Source organism: Carettochelys insculpta, chromosome 8, assembly GCF_033958435.1.
Source record: "Carettochelys insculpta isolate YL-2023 chromosome 8, ASM3395843v1, whole genome shotgun sequence".
In the NCBI taxonomy this organism is placed as follows: domain Eukaryota; kingdom Metazoa; phylum Chordata; order Testudines; family Carettochelyidae; genus Carettochelys; species Carettochelys insculpta.
Window position 1 is genome coordinate 21,853,561 of NC_134144.1, and position 18,924 is coordinate 21,872,484.

Genomic DNA, 18,924 nt, shown 5'->3' on the forward strand with positions numbered 1-18,924 from the left:
AATGCCAGTCAACACATTTGTTTAAAACAGATTGTGTCAAACTAACCTGATATCTTTTCTGATGAGGTAATGAGTTTGAGTGATAAAGGTAGCAGTGTCGATCTTATATTTATCTATAAATTAACAAAATAGGTCATTTGAGTTGGTACCACATGATATTTGGATTAAAAAGTAGCAAGATATGATTAACGTGGCATTGAGTATATTAATAACTGGCAAGCTGATAGATCTCAAAATATAATTGTCAACAGGGAATAATCATCAAATGTCTGTATTCCTAGTGGGTTCCTTTGAATATCTGTTCTGTGTCCTAAACTATTTAATAATTTTATTAAGGATCCAGAAGAAACCTTAAAATCATGACTGATAAAGTTTAGAGATGATACAAAATTGGGGGGTGGTAAATAACAAAGAAGACGTTAACACTTTGCAGAATGATCTGGGTCTCTTAGTAACTTGTGCAAACAAATGATAATATGTGGGTGACTTGATTACAGTCTGTAAGGACCTACATATGGAATATTTAACAATCGCCTCTTCAGAGACTAGATATGACATGATCCAATGTTGGCAGTTGAAGCTGAATTAAATTCGGGCTGGAAACAAGTTGTAAATTTTTAACAGTGAGAGTAACTAATCATTGGAAGAATTTACTAAGAGCCCATCGCTGATCACTTCTAAATCAAGATATTTCTAAGAATATGCTGTGGCTTGGGGGGGGTGGGGGGGAGTTCTATCTCTTCTGTTACACAGGAGGTCAGACGAGATGATCACCGCTACTTCCTTCCGACCTTGAAATGTATGAATCAAAAGAGTTAGCATTTTAAAGTCCTAAGGATCAACTTCTATTCCATTGTTGGGCTGTTTTCATGTTTTGGATACATACACACTGTTCCCAGTTAACATAATGCTCCTGTGGTTTAGCAGTTTGAAAGTGCCTAAAAAGTGTTTTCTATTCTTTCTTAGAAGAGGATGCGGAAGAAAAAACCTGCACTCAGAATGGTCAGATGTACCTGAACAGGGATATTTGGAAGCCCTCCCCATGTCAGATTTGCGTCTGTGACAATGGAGCCATTCTCTGTGATGAGATTCAGTGTCAGGATGTGTTAGAATGTGAGACCCCTCAGATTCCCCCAGGAGAATGTTGTCCTGTGTGCCCCAATACGCCCCGTGTTGGTTTTGGTGGCAATACTGGTAAGACTGATTTAGATTCTTATTTTCACATGAAACTTGAATAATGCAGCCTCTGGTATGGTAATTTGAGAGGCGCAAAGGAGATTGTGTTCAGATCCCAATTTGTCCATGGTTTGGCATTTGGGTGTGATGCAAAACTATGGCTAAAGATCAGGTTCAGCAAACTCTCATATGTTGTCCCTCACCCTATTTCAGCCTGAAGAGGTGGAACATTTCTGAGGTCTATTCTCATGAGATTTCCACAACCTGAGACTCAGATTTCAAGAGGACGGTTATTCCAGTGAGATTTTTGCTGTCTTGGGCTGCATATGAGTTGAATCTGAAAGAGAGTTACTTTCTGGCTGAAATTCTTACACACACCCTGTGCCGATGCAGGGATCTCATAGCCAGAAGATTGATCGCAATCCCCATTTTTGAATCTTGATGAGGTTTCATGTTCTTCAGGTCCATCCTTAGAAAGAAGTATCAATTTGATGGTTACTTTCCATGCAAACCTCCTATTGCCCTTTTCATTTTGTAAATGCATAAATATAAAAAATGGTTTAATGCAATTTAAAGAATTTGCTGAATGTGAAAATATATGATGGACAAATAAATCCAGGTGAATAAATTTGCATCTTCAGCCAAAGCCAAACTAAACTTCTCACAAAATAGAAAAAAGGTTTACTTAACCTTTTCATTTTTGATATATTTATTTAATATTTTTTGCTCCTCTGCATTTTCTGCCTATACCCAGTCCCATGAACAGGAAATACTAGTAATATGACATTAAAGTTTGGCTTTTATGACATTTCTAGATCAATTTTTCAGACACATGAGATTGGGATAAAGTTTAGATAAATCACCCAGGACCAATTTTGTGATATTCTGTACAAAGATCTCTATTCATTTTAATTTTGCAGTTCTTAATACTGTATGTTGTTTTGAAGCACATTCAACACATTATCGTCTAAAGACATTTTAAAAGGGAAACAATTATTGTTGATTACTTTATTGTAAATAACGTGGAGCAATCTTAAAAGGCACATAGTAGGGAGTTGTATAATTAAGCTATCAGACAAGACACGACATGCATTAGAAAGCAGATGGTACATATTTGCTGTGTATTAGAAGGCATTAGGCTATAGATGAGTGTTTACAACCACCCGAGAGGAAAAAGCGTATTATTGATGCATTCTGGAATGTGTTGATGCTATTAAACATTTTAATAAATATCCTTCCCAAAGACTTTTGTTATGAACTTGACATCAGATCAGTGAATTCACAACATTTGGAGATTGTATATGAATATTTCAAATACTTGATAAAAAAGCTCAAACAAGATTCAATCATCTGTAACTTTTGAAAAAGGAAAAAATGTGAGATATGACAATAATATCAGGTAAGATTTTCAAAAGTGCTAGTCTATTTCCAATTATGTTGATGGGAATTTCACCAGTGACTTGAATCAGACCGGTGTTAAGATGTGTTGATTGCTATTGAAAATCTCACCATAGTATTCTTAAAAAGTCTTGGAGCAAGGTACATTCATATATTTGAATAAAAGTGCCCAGAGAGGGGGAGATTAGTGTGGCTATGCGGTGGGATACCATTAAAATCTCATTTTCTATTCTGGGATAATTATGTTAAACATTCTGCTAACTCTTCTATCCAGTATTCAGAGAGGTTGGGCATTTAAGGAACTCTTCCAGACCTTACTGATCCTCATTCAGGAAGGTGGAGCATGTGTAGCCCTGAGCACTTCTGAAGCTCCCTGTTGGCAACCTGACGATTTCCTGTACCTCCAGGTTGCACCAGGCTGGCTGTACATTCACTCCTTAAAACATTTTGTCTCTCTCAGTAAACTAATTTGTCTTCTTTTTACTCCTTTTATAGGCAGAGGAAAGAAGGTAAGTTTTACTTTGTCTTTTTAAGTGTATTAAAGCCCTTATTTTCAACACTTAAAATCTGAGTTTTACAGTAAAAGATCACAACTGCCATTCGTCTCATGTTGGCTGATTGATATATCAGCATGTACCAGCAGACAGCTTAAAATAAGTAACCCACCGTAGCAGGAACCTTCAAAATGAAATCTCTTTGTTTTTACCAAACCTTTCTATTGCCTTGGGACATTGCAATGTGTCTGGAAGGATACCAAATTCTGATGTTCAGGAGCCAACAACCTAAGTTCCCTTATGGAGAGAAACCTCCCTCTTTTGTCAAAGAAGTTCCAGCTGTAGTTCCTCAACTGGTTTCAACTTGAGCAGCATCACACAGCAATGGAAGGGGTCCAGAGCCATTTAACACTTCCATTGGCATTTTGTAAAGGAGTTAGGTGCCCAGTACTTTCTGATTCCGTTAGGTCCCTGCAAATCCCAGCCACACACCTGCATCTTGTATTCTATCCATAGCCCTTTAGTCCTATATCCTGGCATGCTGATGCAAAGAGTCCCAACCTGCAGACCTGCTTAATAAGTAGAGTTATTATAACTACTTCATACTATCTAAATAATACTGCACTAGTAAATATTCTGTGTGTTCTACAGTTGCTGCTATATTTAATTAATTCCTGGAGACGATCATGCATAATTTTAGATCTTTGCATTAATCACTAAAGATTGCGTACAATAGTTAATATGCAAGTATTTATCTGCGTTTCAGTTATGTATTTATGTGGTCATTGGATGCCAGGAATACATATTTTAAAAATACAAATATCTTACCGCATTCCTTCTACTTTCAGTGTGGTAATAGCTGAACTGACACAAGAGAGTTCAGATAACAGAACTACTGTTTTCAACACTCAGCACTAAGGCTGCATCTACACAAGAGGCTTTTCCTGGCAAAACTAGGCTTTTGTCAGGAAAAACCCCGGAGCACCTACACAGTTTGTCAACAAAACCCGGCACATCCATTGGCCGTGTTATACCTCTCGCTGTTCATTTGTAAGGCCTCTCTCTACAGTGTTCTGTCTACAAAACAGTTGTGCAGATGCTCCAGGGCCCTTTTTTTGACTGGCAGGGCTTCTGGTTCCCTGCGCAACCCTGTTTGCAGAGCTTCCAATCAGCGGCTCTGTTGACAGAGCAGTTTGCTCTTTTGATCTGCTTTTATGTGTAGACACAATCTGTCAACAGAAGTTTTGTCAGGAAATCCCTTCCAACAGTCACGTCTGTCGACATAGGCTTCTCACGTAGATATAGTCTAAATCTCATCAGAGAAAGAACAAAGCAAAACTGAAATGTCTGTCTGCTAGGATTAGCAATCCTCAGCTGAGTACACTTGAATGTATATTACAATAACATGCTAGTTTTAAGTGGTGATGGAGCTGAACAGGAAAAAAACAGTACAGATTCAATCTCTTGAGCCTTCCAAAGTTGAGTAGTATTTGTGACCCATTGCTGAATTGCCTGAATTAAAGGTTACTTTAGATCAGAGGAGAGCGAAGTGGGAGCCGGGCCCCCTTGCAGAGTTGTGAAATTTCAAAAAAGGCAGGGCACAGAATGATTGGCTGCTAGGTGTCAGGCTCATCCATCTCATTAAAAATGTTGAAATATGTTACTGTTTTTGCTTATGCATATTCACATTTAGATACCGATTAATAAAGTTTTTACATTCGACAGACTTATTTTCTTACATGTGTGAAAGGGTTGTTTTTTTTTTCCATGTGAATGTAACCAGCGTTTCTGTTGGTTTGGATTACATTAGATAGGTCAGTAGCGCCCTGCTAATTGCAGGGACAAAAACTGAGGCCCAACGTAAAAAGTTTGTTCACCCCCGCTGTAGATAAAAAGGCTTTCTCTCCTGGTAAAATAGATTTGTCCCCTGTCAGTTTGAGAACGTCTGTAACATTCCACATTGTGTGAGGATAAGCAGAGGGAAAATGTGATACTGCTAGAGAAAAGGAAAATTAAAATATAAATCTGTCAAAAATTTAACTAGCCACCAAGATATTTATCATTCATTTATATTTTTATTTACTATGCATTTTAGGTTGTAGGCATTCCATAGGCCTAAACATTCATTTCTTAAGTAAATGTGGTAGTAATAGAAAATACCTTATTTTGTGGAGCTAAACTGAATGTACCCAGCTTGTAACTTGGTTAACCAGGCAAGTAAGTTTAATATCTGTTTTGAACCAAAAAGTTCCTCTTTAAATAAGTAAGAAAGAGCATAGCTCTAAATGTTGGTGTTACTAATATCATGTAAATGTTGTCAGCATGTTGAATTATGAGTGAATCAGCAAGAGACCACAGTGCAACATCATTCATTTATTTAATGCAGTGCTAACACCAGGCTTGCTCTTCAGTGTTCTTCTGTCCGTCGAAGAAGATTTTGTCTTGTCTTTCACCAGCGGCATTAGGCCATTTTTTTTTATCAGGGTGCTGAAAGACATTGAGCAAAACTTTAAACCCTGTATATGATGGAATCCACTTGGAGTGCGGCCTCACCTCCAGCGACCATGTCTTTCCCTGGCTTTATACAGTCTGGTTGGATGAAGAAGTCATGTCTAAATGATTGCGAATTGCTTTCTTGGTAATGGAGAGCTACAGTACAGCTACGTCTACACTAGCCCCCTACTTTCGGAAGGGGCATGTTAATGGAAGATGCTAATGAGGAATTGGCATGAATATGCAGCACCTCATTAGCATAATGGCAGCCACGCACTATTCAAAAGTGCCACTTTCGGAATGCACACTACTCGTGTAGATGGGGGCATATTGAAAGGATCCCCCTGGACTTTGAAGCCCCTTCTTCCTATCTGGTTTTAGGAAGAAGGGGCTTTCAACATCTGGGGGTCCATTTAAAAGGCCCCCATCTACATGGGCAGCATGCGTTCTGAAAGAGGCACTTTCCAATTGCACTCAGCCACTGTTATGCTAATGAAGAGCTGCATATTCACGTCAGCACCTCATTAGCATCTTCTGAACTGACTCATTAACATTTTCCTTCCAAAAGGAGGGGGCTAGTGTAGACGCAAGATCAGACAGTAAAAAGTCTACAAGATGGTTGGTACTGCTGCATAGGAACAGAGGCAAGATAGTGGAAATAGAATCACAGGGACTTTTCAGTACAATACCTGTGTAACCTGGGCCAATAAAATATGTAATAGTAGAAAAACTGTTAATTTATGACTTTCTCTTCGAAAGCACAATGTTCATGATCATTAAAAATGTTATGAGTCAGCTAGTACAGCCACATGCATTTCCTGTCTCTCCAATGACAATGGAAATATTACAGTGTGCATCATGTATCAGTAATAAGATTGGAAAAGGCTGTTAAATTTTATAAAGACTATTATTCATTAATGTTCTGCTATCTGAGCAATTTTTTTCTCTACCATGCAGGGACAAAAAGGCGAGCCTGGAGCGGTACCAGTTGTAAGTTTATTTTGTCTTCCTACATCAGTGTTTCATGTCAGTATACGTCTGCTGTGATTAAGAGATTTAAAAAAATTAATCACTTATATAACAAAATAGCAATAGTTAGCCAATAAAAATATATAAATTATTTAACAACAGCAACTATCACAACAAGATTTTTAATAGTTACATTTATTTGGGTGGGCTAATATTAAGTCTAAGGAGAATTTCTTCCTAACGTATAACCCATAGTAGTTTTTGATAGTTAATATGTCAAATATGTGACATTGAAAATGACTGTCAGTTGTTTTTTTTGGAAAATAATTCTGCAGAATTAAACCTGTATATAGTAACCACCTTCTTCATAGTTAGAATCTTGTGTATATTGTAATAGATAGTAGGCTAATACTATAGGGCTTAAAACACATAAGTGGAGCTGGTAAAAATAAGTAGTTTTTTAAGTTGAAAATTATTTGTCTTTCAAAGTTTTTATTTTTTAAAAAGGTTCAGAATTAAGAATTCAAAATCTTTAAAAATTTATGACAGTTACAACTTTGTCCCAATTACATATCCCCCTCTCACCCACAGACACCAAGAAAAATATTCGGAAAGATAAAAACAGTAGGGAAAATTAGAATGTCAGTTCTCTCACATAGACTTTCTTCTCCCTTGCAAAAGTTGACAATAAAATCTCTTGTAAAACTGCAAAAAAGGGGTGCAAAACCACTTTCTTCCACATTTAAACATTTTCTAGTGGAAAAGTAAAAAAAAAGTTAAAAAGCAAAAAAGCAATACCCTTACTTTTAAAAATCTTTATACTTTTATGTTAGAAAAACGCTAGCGTAAAATTACCATATTTCCAAATTCTTCTGATGTTACTGAGACAAAGATATTAACATCTAAGAGACTACAAAATCCTGAAATTTGTCAGGTAGCTGAATGTACTGTTCACAATTATATTGTTTGGTGAGCTGTTCTCCTTTGAGTAGCCATGACAAATGTATTTCTGGTGTTTTGTGAAAAAGCTTTGGCCCATGTCTTCTCTCTGTTTAGGTCATAGGAATACGAGGCCGCCCTGGACCAACGGTAAGTAGCATCTGAACTTCTATTTTTCTGATTATGCTATTTCCAGTCTCCAATTTTCAGCTGTTACTGTTTAAATGATAACAATACCCACAGGCTGAGGTGAGCTGGGGGCCATCCAGAGCAGTAGTCAAGTGTGCTGGTGGTTGGGAAGCCAGGAAGTTCACTGGTATTAGAGGCTCACTAGGACAAAGTTTGAGTTCTTGCTGAGGTCAGTAGCTGGCAGAGCCAATTAAGAGGCTAGATCAGTGGGCTACAGAGGCAGCCAGGCAACAAAGTAAAGTCACGAAAAGCGGCAAAGCAAGGCATTCCAGGCAGGAAACAGCAGGCAATGGTATATTGCTTTGACAGTTTCCCTACTGGGACTGTTATATATTTCAGGTACCCAGAGAGAGCACTGCTGAAGGACATGGTGGGTGTAGTTCAATGTCAGCATCCTAACAGTAACTAGTAACTGTAAGCCTTTTGGGCAAGAGTTATCTTTCTGATCCGCACCTATCAAAAGAGGGCCCTGGCACTAGAGTCTAGTCCAGACTTCCCTAGACTGGCAATGCCCAGGCCCCACATCACCAGTGACTCTGTGAGTGCTCTGGCGGTGGAGTACTCATTGGCTTGATCCAAGAGCATCACCAGAGTAGGAAAGAGCAGACCCCCTGGTGGCTGGTGCCCTGGAGCCCTGGCAGCTGGGAGCCCTGGCATCCTGGGGAAATGGAGCCCTGGTACCCTGGGAGCTGGTGGCTGGGAGAAGTTCCCTGAAGCTCTGGTGGTTGACACACCAATGGCCAGTTTCCCAAGGTAGTGAAACTCTGGTACCTGGGGAGCAAGCGGCTGAGAGCAGATCATGGAGTAGAGTAGAGCTCGGGCAGATGGGAACAGAGCTCCACTCCTGGCCACTGGGGCTCAATGCTCTACTCCCAGCAGAACATTAACCTCCCTGGTCTGGCAAATTCCCAGGTTTGGGACTGGTCAGGTCCCAATGGTGCCAGATTGGGGAGGTTCAACCTGTATAAATAAAACATATTGGGCACATCTTTACTAGGAACTAATTTCAAAGTTAACTTTGAAGTTAAGAGCTACTTTGAAGTAGCCTGTAGAGCATCTACACACTTTTTCCCTTTCTTCGAAGTAAACTTTCAAGTAAGGGAACCCTAATTTGAAGTCCTTACTCCATTCCTGGGAATGGAGTAGTGCCCTACTTTGAAGCAGAGTGAGTGTAGACACACAACTTTGAAGTCTGTTTCTTCAAAGTTGTATTTAGAAGTAAGCAACTTCAAAGTTATTTTTGTGGTATAGACACAGGCATTAGGTCATAAATAATAATTAATGGGTGGGCACATCTTCTGTAAACTTCCATGGCTGTGAAATTCCTTCCACTAAAAGTGAAAGCAAAGTGTATGGTAAATGTTACCATCAATATGATATAATGGAGTTTTTCTGGGGTTACTGTTTGCCACCTCATGACCAAAATGGATTCTAGCATTCCTACAACCATATATTCAAAAGGTGGAAGGATTGGGGATAACACACAGTGGTGGATCCTCCAGCCTCATTAGTGATACAGATGTGCAGATCTTCTGGGTTCTGGTGCAGGGAGTCCCTGCTGAACTGCATAGGGAAGAAGCATCCCTTTTGTGGAGTGCCCAAATGCTGACTGCAGTGGAATAGTACAGGTTCTGGTATCTCTGGGAACCTATATATTTGAGAAAAATTGGGAGTATTTGAGGCTGTTAGTGATATTTATGATCTTGCTATCTTACATTGCTCTTCTGAATCTGTAAGTCGTGTTTTAAGTGATTCCACCTCTTATAAAGGCAAACGAACTGGAGTAATGACCTCACATTGAGGGTGTGTTTTCCTGGGAAGGGTGGTTTTTATAAAATATGTTTTTTAACAATCATTTCTTTTTATATGTTCAAAATTATGCAAGTAATTACCTTAATGTAGTTAATGGTTTTCATCCTTCCTTTAGGGGCCTCCAGGCTCACAAGGACCAAGAGGTGAACGGGGCCCTAAGGGGAAACCTGTAAGTTGCTAAATGTTCCTTAATCAGAAGTTCACTTAATCAGTTCATCTGCAGGGCTGACCTCAAAGACAGCTTTACATCTGCTCTAAGGTCCAATGCCTTATAAACATGCTTGTTCCTTCCCACTCACATCCCAAAACATGGATCATATGGCCAGAAGATTTTATAGCCATGGTCCTCTGAATAATATGAAACATGAATTTTACTTTCGAAACAGTTGAACAATGTCTGTAAGAATTGTCACTGAGAAGTCACTATTGGCTAACACATACCCAAAATAAGACCAAAATGAGTATCATCTCTGTGTAGGAACTAAAGGTAAATGTTGACTTTGTAATGGTGACAACTTTGGTGGCATTATCTGCTCCAAGTGTTTCAAAATGGAAAGGAACACTTAAGTACATAGAAGTCAATATGTGGGCAGAACAAGGCAGTATGTTAGTGAATAATAATTTTAAGACTTCCATGCAGAAAGAAATGCTTAAGAAGTGAATGTGAGCCATCTGCATGATTGATGGTTGTATGAACCAAAAAAAGGCCATAGGGAAAGGGTGATGAGCCCAAAGTGGGCAGGATCTTTCAGTGGTTAGAGCATCTGATGATGTGGGTCTTTGCCCATGAAAGCTTACGCTCCAACATATCTATTAGTCTATAATGTGCCACAAGACTTCTCTTTGTTTTTGAGGATACAGGCTAATGTTGCTATCCCTCTGATACTGGTTAGAACATTGGCTTTGTAAACCAAGGGTTGTAAGCTCAGCCCTTGAGGGGGCCTTTCAAGGGTCTGAGGCAGGTTAGATTTAAAAAAAAATCTGTCAGGCTGCATCTACATGAGGTAGGTTTCCAGAAAAGCTGGGCCTTTTTTGAAAAAACCCATGGAGCATCTACACAAAAAATTCACTCTGTTAATATGAAATCAAAAGAATGTGGCCCTTTTTCTGTCAGCCCTCTTACTCTCTGAGATGAGGAAGAGCACCTTTTTCCAAAAGATTACTTTGAAAAACAGTGCGCGTAGGTGCTCCGTGGGCCCTTCTTTCAAAAAGCAGTCCTCAAGGTGCTGGAATTTTTTGATCCCTGGCCTATTCTTTTGAAAGAGCAGGGATTTTGTGGATTCTGTCTATCAAAGAGCAGATCAATCTTTTGATCCACTTTTTTGTATATGGATGCAATCATTCAAAAAAAGTTTTTTTTTGGAAGCTCTCTTCTGGAAGAACTTCTTTCGAAGGATCTCTGTAGTGCAGACACAGCTTCAAGGATGGTGATAGGTACTACTGTAAGCACAGGGGAGTGGGCTGGATGACCTTTCAAGGTCCCTTCCAGTTCTATGGGATGTATATATCTCCATCTTTCAAAGGGGATGAGGTTCTCTCAAGGGGGTGTAAAAAGAAACTTTTCAATCTCAGAATTTATTTCTCTGCTCTGTAATGTTCTAACATGGAGCTTTTGAAAAAGGATTATGCTTTATAAGAGTAGATTGTTTCTCCGACATCTATCTTATTGCAAAAAAACCCAGCATAATACAGAAGCTGCTTTAAACAGGTTTTGAGATGTTAAACGCAACATTATTTCAATTTGTATTGGATACTTCCTCATCGCTGAAGAGAGAGGACATTCTCATTGACTGCCTCTAGCCCTGACAAAAGGCCAAACCTCTTAAACCCATAAGAATACTTTACTTCTCTCTACCCTCATTTCTCCCAGCTAAAATTTTGAGGCTGCTGTTCGAAGTGAGGCCTTTATGCTAACGCTGATTCTCTATTTCCATATGGAGCTGCATTTAAGGGAAATAAAATGATTACCTGCAAATGAAATACTGCCATATTTTTCAACTTCTGATTTAGATTGCTAATCATAATGTGATGAAGTGCCACTTGATGGTTGAGTATGGCAACTGTAAATTTATAAAATATGTGCATCACATTTTGTGAGGAGTTTTGACATTAGACACAATGTATCTGTCTGTTTAGCAGTAGCTGCCTTTGTTTCCACAGTCTGCCTCTGAGATTCAACCCGTTGCTTTGTTGACTTCAAACATTATTCTTCTTCCTTTTGCAAGCAATTTTTGCATGACTGGAAATTAACTAAATGTTGTTCAGAGGCTCTAGTTTCTCTTAGAATAATGGGATAGTAGGTATTATTTGCCTTAATAATATGATAAACATTAGTTAGAAGCAATTTTACCCTGTACTGTTTTCCTTCACTATAATATCAAAGGCCAAACTTTAATCCTTTGTTTTCAAATATCAGTGACAAATGACCAGTATTATTTTATTTTCAGTAAACTGTGTGCATGTTCAAAGGCTGCCACCTTGTGGTCTAGAAGGAGTATCTCTTAAAACTGACTCATTTTGGATAAAAGGTGAACAGAGATGAACAAAATGGGTTTACAAAACTGGAACATTCAGTCTGAGCTAACTCCAGCTGGTGTGTTGTTCTCAAGTTGGACATCTCAAATCTATTGTTACTTTAGATTATCTTGCCACATTGTTTATTGGCATATATTTTCCTTTCAGTTAGTAGACTCTGGCCATTTAACTTCAGAACAAAGAAAAGGAAAGAGTAAAACATAGTGTTCCCATTTTACAACTTCGTTCAGACAGCTTTTTGGGTTGACACTGTGTCGACTTCTGTATAAAGTCTAATATATAACTGGGACCAATACTGACCAACTGGAACCAGTGCTGTGGGTGTTACTGCTATTTACATATTGCAGGATTTGCTGCAAACTTCAGGTACTTGAGGAGATTCTATAAAGATTCTATAAAGATACTTGGGTTAACTAATTCTTGACCTCCCCCCCACCCCTCCACTCTCTGATTTGCTCACCTTGATTATCTTTTTCTGATTTGTCCTCCTTGCTTACTGTTTTTGGTTCTCTGTGTCTTAAATATTGCGTCTGTTCTGGTCTGGCTATGGTCTGAAGAAGTGGATCTGTCCCACGAAAGCTCACCCAATAAACTATTTTGCTAGTCTTTAAAGTGCTACTTGACTGCTTTTTGTTTTGAGGAGATTCTAGTAGACTTACTATCTGTGTGAATCTATTCTGCAGGGATGGGCTTGTTCCTCTCCATAATTCCTGCTCAGTCAACATCTGGAACTGAACTTCAGTCAGCATGTATGTCTATGTTAAGGGAAAAAGCCTGCTTTTCTCATCTATGGCTGGGATTGCATGACCTCTAACTATGAAAACTATATAACTAGAGTAATGAAGTAAAGCAACAGCTTGTCCTTTGGGAGTTTTCAGGAGTCCTTTAGCAGCTGATATGGTTCTACAGCTGCTAATATCTTCATGGGTTTGTAGGGGGCCCCCTCTCTAGGGCAGTGGTCTTATGAATGAAATGGTGTTACTTACAAAAAGGACCTGTAGACATCGGCTATCCTTATGCAGTCCTAAGGTTCTAGGAGGATCATTCCAATATGCAGCAAACCCTCAGATGAACACAGTCCTTATCAAATGGGAATGAAAGCAAGCCAGCTGGTTATAGTGGTACAGCATCTGTTTGTAATGATGGCTCACTTAGGAAGATTTCATAAATTTTATGTTTGTGGGCCATTTATAGACCTTCTTTAGCAAGGTGCAAAGGCTGTAAAATGTCTCCTGTACAATAATCAGGCATTTCTCTCCATGTGTAGGAGGGAGTGAAAGTGGTGGTGGGAGCAGAAACTTTAAATTATATGTTCATTTAAAATGGATTTAGGTATCTGTGACATATATCTATTGATTTTGACAGTTTAACTCCATTAATGTCTTCCCAGCTGTTTTTTTATTTAGTTCTTCTCAGACAAATTGGATGCTGGGAAAAGGGAACAACAGGGTATTTACTAGAATAGAATGACCACATGAATGTGGTCACTTAGAGGAACTTGGGATAGATTCTGATCTAATTTATTCCACTGCTAATCTGAGGTAACTGCTTGGCATCAGTGGAGTTAATCACATATTTGCACTTGCATGGATCACATTTTGAGCTCTGCCATACATTATAAAATTAAGTCAGCTTAACCATGATGCTCGGGGTGCAAAAAAGGGGTGTAATTAAGCTGACCAAGGAAGTGCAAGGATGACAGAAAAAAATTTCTTTTGACATAGCTACCACATCTCAGGGAAGGGGATTAGTTATGCTGACTAGAGAAACACTCCAGCAGCAGAGATAATGTCTACACTGAAGTATTATAGTGGTGCAGCTGTTCTACTGTAGCATTTCAGGAGCAGGCAAGCCTTGATCTTGTGTGTCATTTGTGCAGCAAATTTGTGATAGTTGGCAGGTCTGTTTCCAGTAGGGAGCTGAAAACATTCAGCTTCACTGCAACATCCTCTGTTTATGTTTAAATCAAACATCTAGTTTTTGAAAAACAATTCTAAAGCCACAATAAATACCTCCCAAGAATGATGTGAACCATTCCTGTGCCTCTGCAAGAACATTTTTCAAGAAGACCATCTAATTTAGCTCCATACTTGATTGCTGATGTTACTTCCAGCTGGTGCTTCTTGTCAGAGGATTAGGAATGATCCTAAGAATGTCCATTTTGTGTCTGACTAATGGATAATCTGGACCAGTGTCCTGCCTTCTGATAGTGGCTGGTGCAAAATGCTTAAAAGGGAATGAACAGTATGGGCAAGTTATGAGGGATCCATCCCTCATTGACAATCCCGTCTTCTGGCAGTCAGAGGTTTAGGAACATCCAGAACATGGGGTTGCATTCTTCACATTTTGGCTGGTAACCATTGATGGATTTCCCCTGCATTAATTTATCTAATTCTGTTTTGAACTTGGTTATATATTTGGTCTTCACAACATCCCGTGGTGGTGAGTTCCACAGGTTGACTGTGCATTGTGTGAAAAAAATATTCCCTTTTGTGAGTTTTAAACTGGCTACCTATTAATTTCATTCTGTGACCCCCTTGTTCTCTTGTTCTAAAAAGGGGTAAGTAATTCTTCCCTATTCACTTTCTCCACACCATTCATGATTGTGTATAGACTTTTATCATATTCCTAGTTGTGTCTTTTCCAAACTGAACAGTCACAGTCTTTCTATTTTCTCCACATATGGAAGCTGTCTCATGCCCCTGATAATTTTGTTACTCTTTTCTGTACATCTTTCTTTTCTAATATATCTTTTTGAGATGAGGCAGTCAGCACTACTGTCAGCATTCAAAGTATTCACATACCATAGATTCACGTAATGGTATTATCTATGTTATATTATTAATTCAAATGGTTCCTCCCAGTCTGTTAATGTTTTTGACTGTCACTGCGCATTTAGCAGATGTTTTCAGAGAACTATCTAGGATGATTCCAAGAGCTTTTTTTAAGTGGTGACAGCTAAATTACACCCCCCCACCTGCTTTGTGTGTATAGTTGGGATTGATTCCCAAAGTGCATTATTTTGCAATTATCAACACTGAGTTTCATCTGCCATTTTATTTAGTTTTGTGAGATCCCTTTTGTAAATCTTTTCAGTCAGATTTGAACTTAACTATCTGGACTAGTTATGGGGGATGATGTCTGCTTGAGGACTTTTTCGGCAGAAATATTGCCAATCCCCTTGCGTTTATTCAAAAGCTAGTCAAGCATTTGTAAATTCTAATGAATTTTACTAATCCACTTAGGCATGTATCTGTACTAATTCCTGCTGACTTTCTTTCTAGGGTCCTCGTGGTCCTCAAGGGATTGATGGGGAACCTGGTGTCCCTGGGCAGCCTGGTGATCCTGGACCACCAGGACATCCAACTCACTCAGGACCAGATGGAAGGAGTATGGTAAGTTTTATATATGCATAGGTGTGAGACCTAGGCGGATGATGCATCTGATCTAGCAATGTGCCAAGTGCTCAGTAACATCCATTCAAAACAGGACCTGCCTTTTAGAGATACAAAACCACCCAGAGAGAAACGCCTTAGGGTTGGGCATTTGTGGACCTAATTACTATCCAGGCATTAATCACTTCCACCTATTCTGCGTAAAATGAATGATTTGCTCTTTGAAAGTTGGGCCCATTGAAGAAAAAAGTTGGCCCCATTGACAAAAAAAAACATTTCTGCGAAAGAATGACTACTCAGGCTGATCTTTCAGAGTGCTGGTTCAAGCTTGCATAAAATGGCTCTTTCAGGGGTCAACGTTGACCTCAAAACTTCTTGCAAGCCACAAGGATTAAAGAAGGTCAATAGGAGGAGTGCTCCCATTGACCTTCTTCCGTGAAGACAGGCATGGAAGTTGACAGCAGAAAAGTCGATTTTAGCTATGCAACCAGCGTAGCTAAAATTGTGTGTCAGCTGTTGGCTTCCATGTCTAGTGTAGTGTCTGAGTGTGGTGCCAGCCAATGGTACATGATCAATACATCTGCTGTGAAACAATGCAGCTGTGTTTTGTACATATGATAAATTAGGATTTAAGCATTTTCATACGGTGACATTTATTTCAGACTTTTCTAACTTTGTGTTCCAACCAGCACAGATTTAATAAGCGAATAGATATTTTTTATGAACAGTTAAGATGATTCTTGCTTTCAATTTCTGTAACATCTCTGAAAGGATGGGGATATTGATCAATTTATTTTCATGAGTTCGTAGATAATGGGCTCAAAAAGACCTTCAGAGTAATTTAATCCACCCCCTGAATTACTTCTCCTCTATAAGAAATGGCTGGAGGATGAGTTTAGAGAATGAAGGCCTTGCCTTTTAATTAAACTGAAGCAAACTTTGGAAACAAACTGCTCAAATATGAAGCCAATAGAAAGGGTGTAAAGTTCCTATCAAAGGTGCAAATGACGGCAACGAAGAAGATAAATGACTTAGAAGGGCTGACTTTTGAGGAAGGTCTGAAAGACTTTACAATGTATATTTCAGCAGCAATCCCAATACAAAGTGCATCGGAGCCAATAGAAGTCCTTCCATTCCAGTAGACTTTGGATCAGACCCTGAGGGAATTGAAGAGAAATATTGTGATATTTCACGGCAGAATGAAAAGAAACAGTCAGATGGGTTTTGGCAAAGGGAAATTTAGTTTGAACTTTGAATCAATTTGTTATAAATTAATCGAAGTGTGATCGAGCCTACGTCTTGGAGAAGCAGTGGTTGCCCTTTGCTGGAACCAGGCCTGGTGACAGACTTTGCCAGGCCTTGGGCAATGTGTGTATGTGTGCATGGGAGGGTGTGAGCTTGGCTCTGCCCCCTGGAAAGGGTGAGGTTTTTGGTAAAAAGGGCAGAGCTATGGGCAGCCAGCCCACAGCAGTGTGCGTGCTGTGCCCTGTGGAGTTCCTGCAGCAATTTTAAGGGGCTGGGTCTCCAGTGACTGCTGCTGCCATAGTAGCAGAGCTAACATCTTGGAGTCCCAAGGCCTTTTAAACCACCGGGCCATAGGGCAACTGCCCTGTCAGTGGCACTGACTAGAATTATTCAGACCTAATTCTAGATGAATCACTCAGAGATGCTCTCCTGGGAGAAGATGCCTGGCATGATATGCAAGACATTTCCAAGATTGCATGAAGTGTAGAACTCATTACAGGTTAATACGAAATGATATTGTTCCTGTTCATACTTTGCCAATTACATTTAGATACATCATTTGTTGCTGTTTTGAAGATACACATCTTGATTTCCCACTTCATTACTGGCTTTATAGCACTGTAACTCTATTGAAATCATGCTGATGACTGACGTAAAACTGGAGTAATTTAGTGGTGAATCAAGCCCTGAAAATGCTGGGCAGCACTTTGGCTCTTTATATTATGCTAAGTGACCCTGTACTCAGCTGATCCAGCCCTCAGAGGATATCCCCAGCATTGTGTTCCAGAACTGCTGTAGTGGTTGCTAGAGCTCCCATCTTTTGTGGCAGTGGGACTAGAAAGTGTGGGAGGAAGAGGCATGGCCAGAGCTCCGCTACTTCCAAGAGATTCCTGGCTTGTGTAATGGGCCTGTGGAAGGATCAGGGTAGGGCAGCCTTCAAGCACCTGTGCACCGTGGTAGGGACCTATGTGACGCTATGTGTCCTTAGGATCAAAGGAGAGCAAAGGATGAGTGCTCTTCAGCCACAGCGGAGATGGCTGTAAATAAACAAAATTAAAAGGTTTGGGTTTTCAGCCACATCAACAAGTAAGTAGGCAACAGAGGAGTGCATGAGTGTAGAGAAACCGCTATGCTTTAATTAATTTGTTTTGTGGACTGGCACAGAATCACAAGCATAGCAGTTGTGCTTTGGCTTTGCTGAGTAGGGATAATATTGTCAAAGCTATAATTTAAGATGAAAGAAGAAATCAGCTAGTTTTCCATTTAGCTTTAGGTGTTTCTGAATGTTAGGGACATTTATCTAAAAGCAAAATTGAAAATGTGAGACTCAGAAAATATTGAAAAGTATCTGCAGGCAAGATTAAGATGGACATAACTTTAAAGCCAGTGAAAAAGAATTTTATCTCAGTTCAAGGAAGATTTTTCCTTTAATTATGATGAATCTTTTTAAAAGTATTAAAGCGTTTAAGAGAAGTATCCCTCTTCAAAAGTGTAAGTCCTTTGCAGTATGGCATGAAAAGCAAGCATGCTCATTGTGAATTTTACCTACCTTAGCCGCCCTTTGAGGGCCTTATCTACCCTCCTTTTAAGTAAACAGAGGTTTTTCTTTTAATGACAAAAATAAAATTTTCCTCTTTAGCTCTGCATAGCCAATGTAAACAACAAAAAGTGAAGTTTTTGGGTTTTTGCATTCAGGAACACGATTGTCTGTTAAAATCGGGCATCTTATTTTTACAGCCGTTTTCAGCTCAGATGGCAGGACTGGATGAAAAATCAGGACTCAGCAGTCAAATGGGATTCATGCCTGGAGCAGTGGTGAGTATCTCTGTATAGTAACTTAGATCTGAAGTGGAATATGTATGCAAGAAATGAATGACGAGCAAAGATATCCACCCAAATGCCATAGACTCCCTTTATCTAAATGCACTTAACACAGCATGGTTTACTGATGTTTCAAATGTTTATGTAAAAGAGATGAGAAAAGTGTTTTCTGGAAGGGGAGTATTAAGAGCTCTTGCTCTCAGTATGTTAGCTGTTACCATACAATGACATAAAAGAAACCTCCACTTTTCTCACCGCTTGGGGTTTTTGCAAGGTCTTCAAAGAGAGTAAAAGAAATAGATTCCTAATCGTAAGGCTATGCCGTTACTGTGAGATTGTTACTCTTACATTTAATAATTCTGTTGCCCATATTTATGCTCCTTAGCTTATTGCTCTGTGTTCTCTTTATTGCCTTTACTCACTTTGACTGCATCTTCTATGAGATACATTCAAATTTA

The 18,924-nt window shown here is 39.3% G+C and overlaps 1 protein-coding gene across 1 annotated transcript in view; it reads left to right on the forward strand.

Moving 5' to 3' along the window:
- The window catches only part of COL5A2 (collagen type V alpha 2 chain), a 201,123-nt gene that overhangs the window by 106,269 nt on the left and 75,930 nt on the right, over positions 1 to 18,924 (forward strand). Inside the window, exons 2-8 of the mRNA XM_075001919.1 lie at positions 967 to 1,194; positions 3,070 to 3,083; positions 6,519 to 6,551; positions 7,587 to 7,619; positions 9,586 to 9,639; positions 15,290 to 15,400; positions 18,383 to 18,460. Coding sequence (XP_074858020.1) covers positions 967 to 1,194; positions 3,070 to 3,083; positions 6,519 to 6,551; positions 7,587 to 7,619; positions 9,586 to 9,639; positions 15,290 to 15,400; positions 18,383 to 18,460 — 551 coding nt within the window. The remainder of the gene's footprint in view (positions 1 to 966; positions 1,195 to 3,069; positions 3,084 to 6,518; positions 6,552 to 7,586; positions 7,620 to 9,585; positions 9,640 to 15,289; positions 15,401 to 18,382; positions 18,461 to 18,924) is intronic.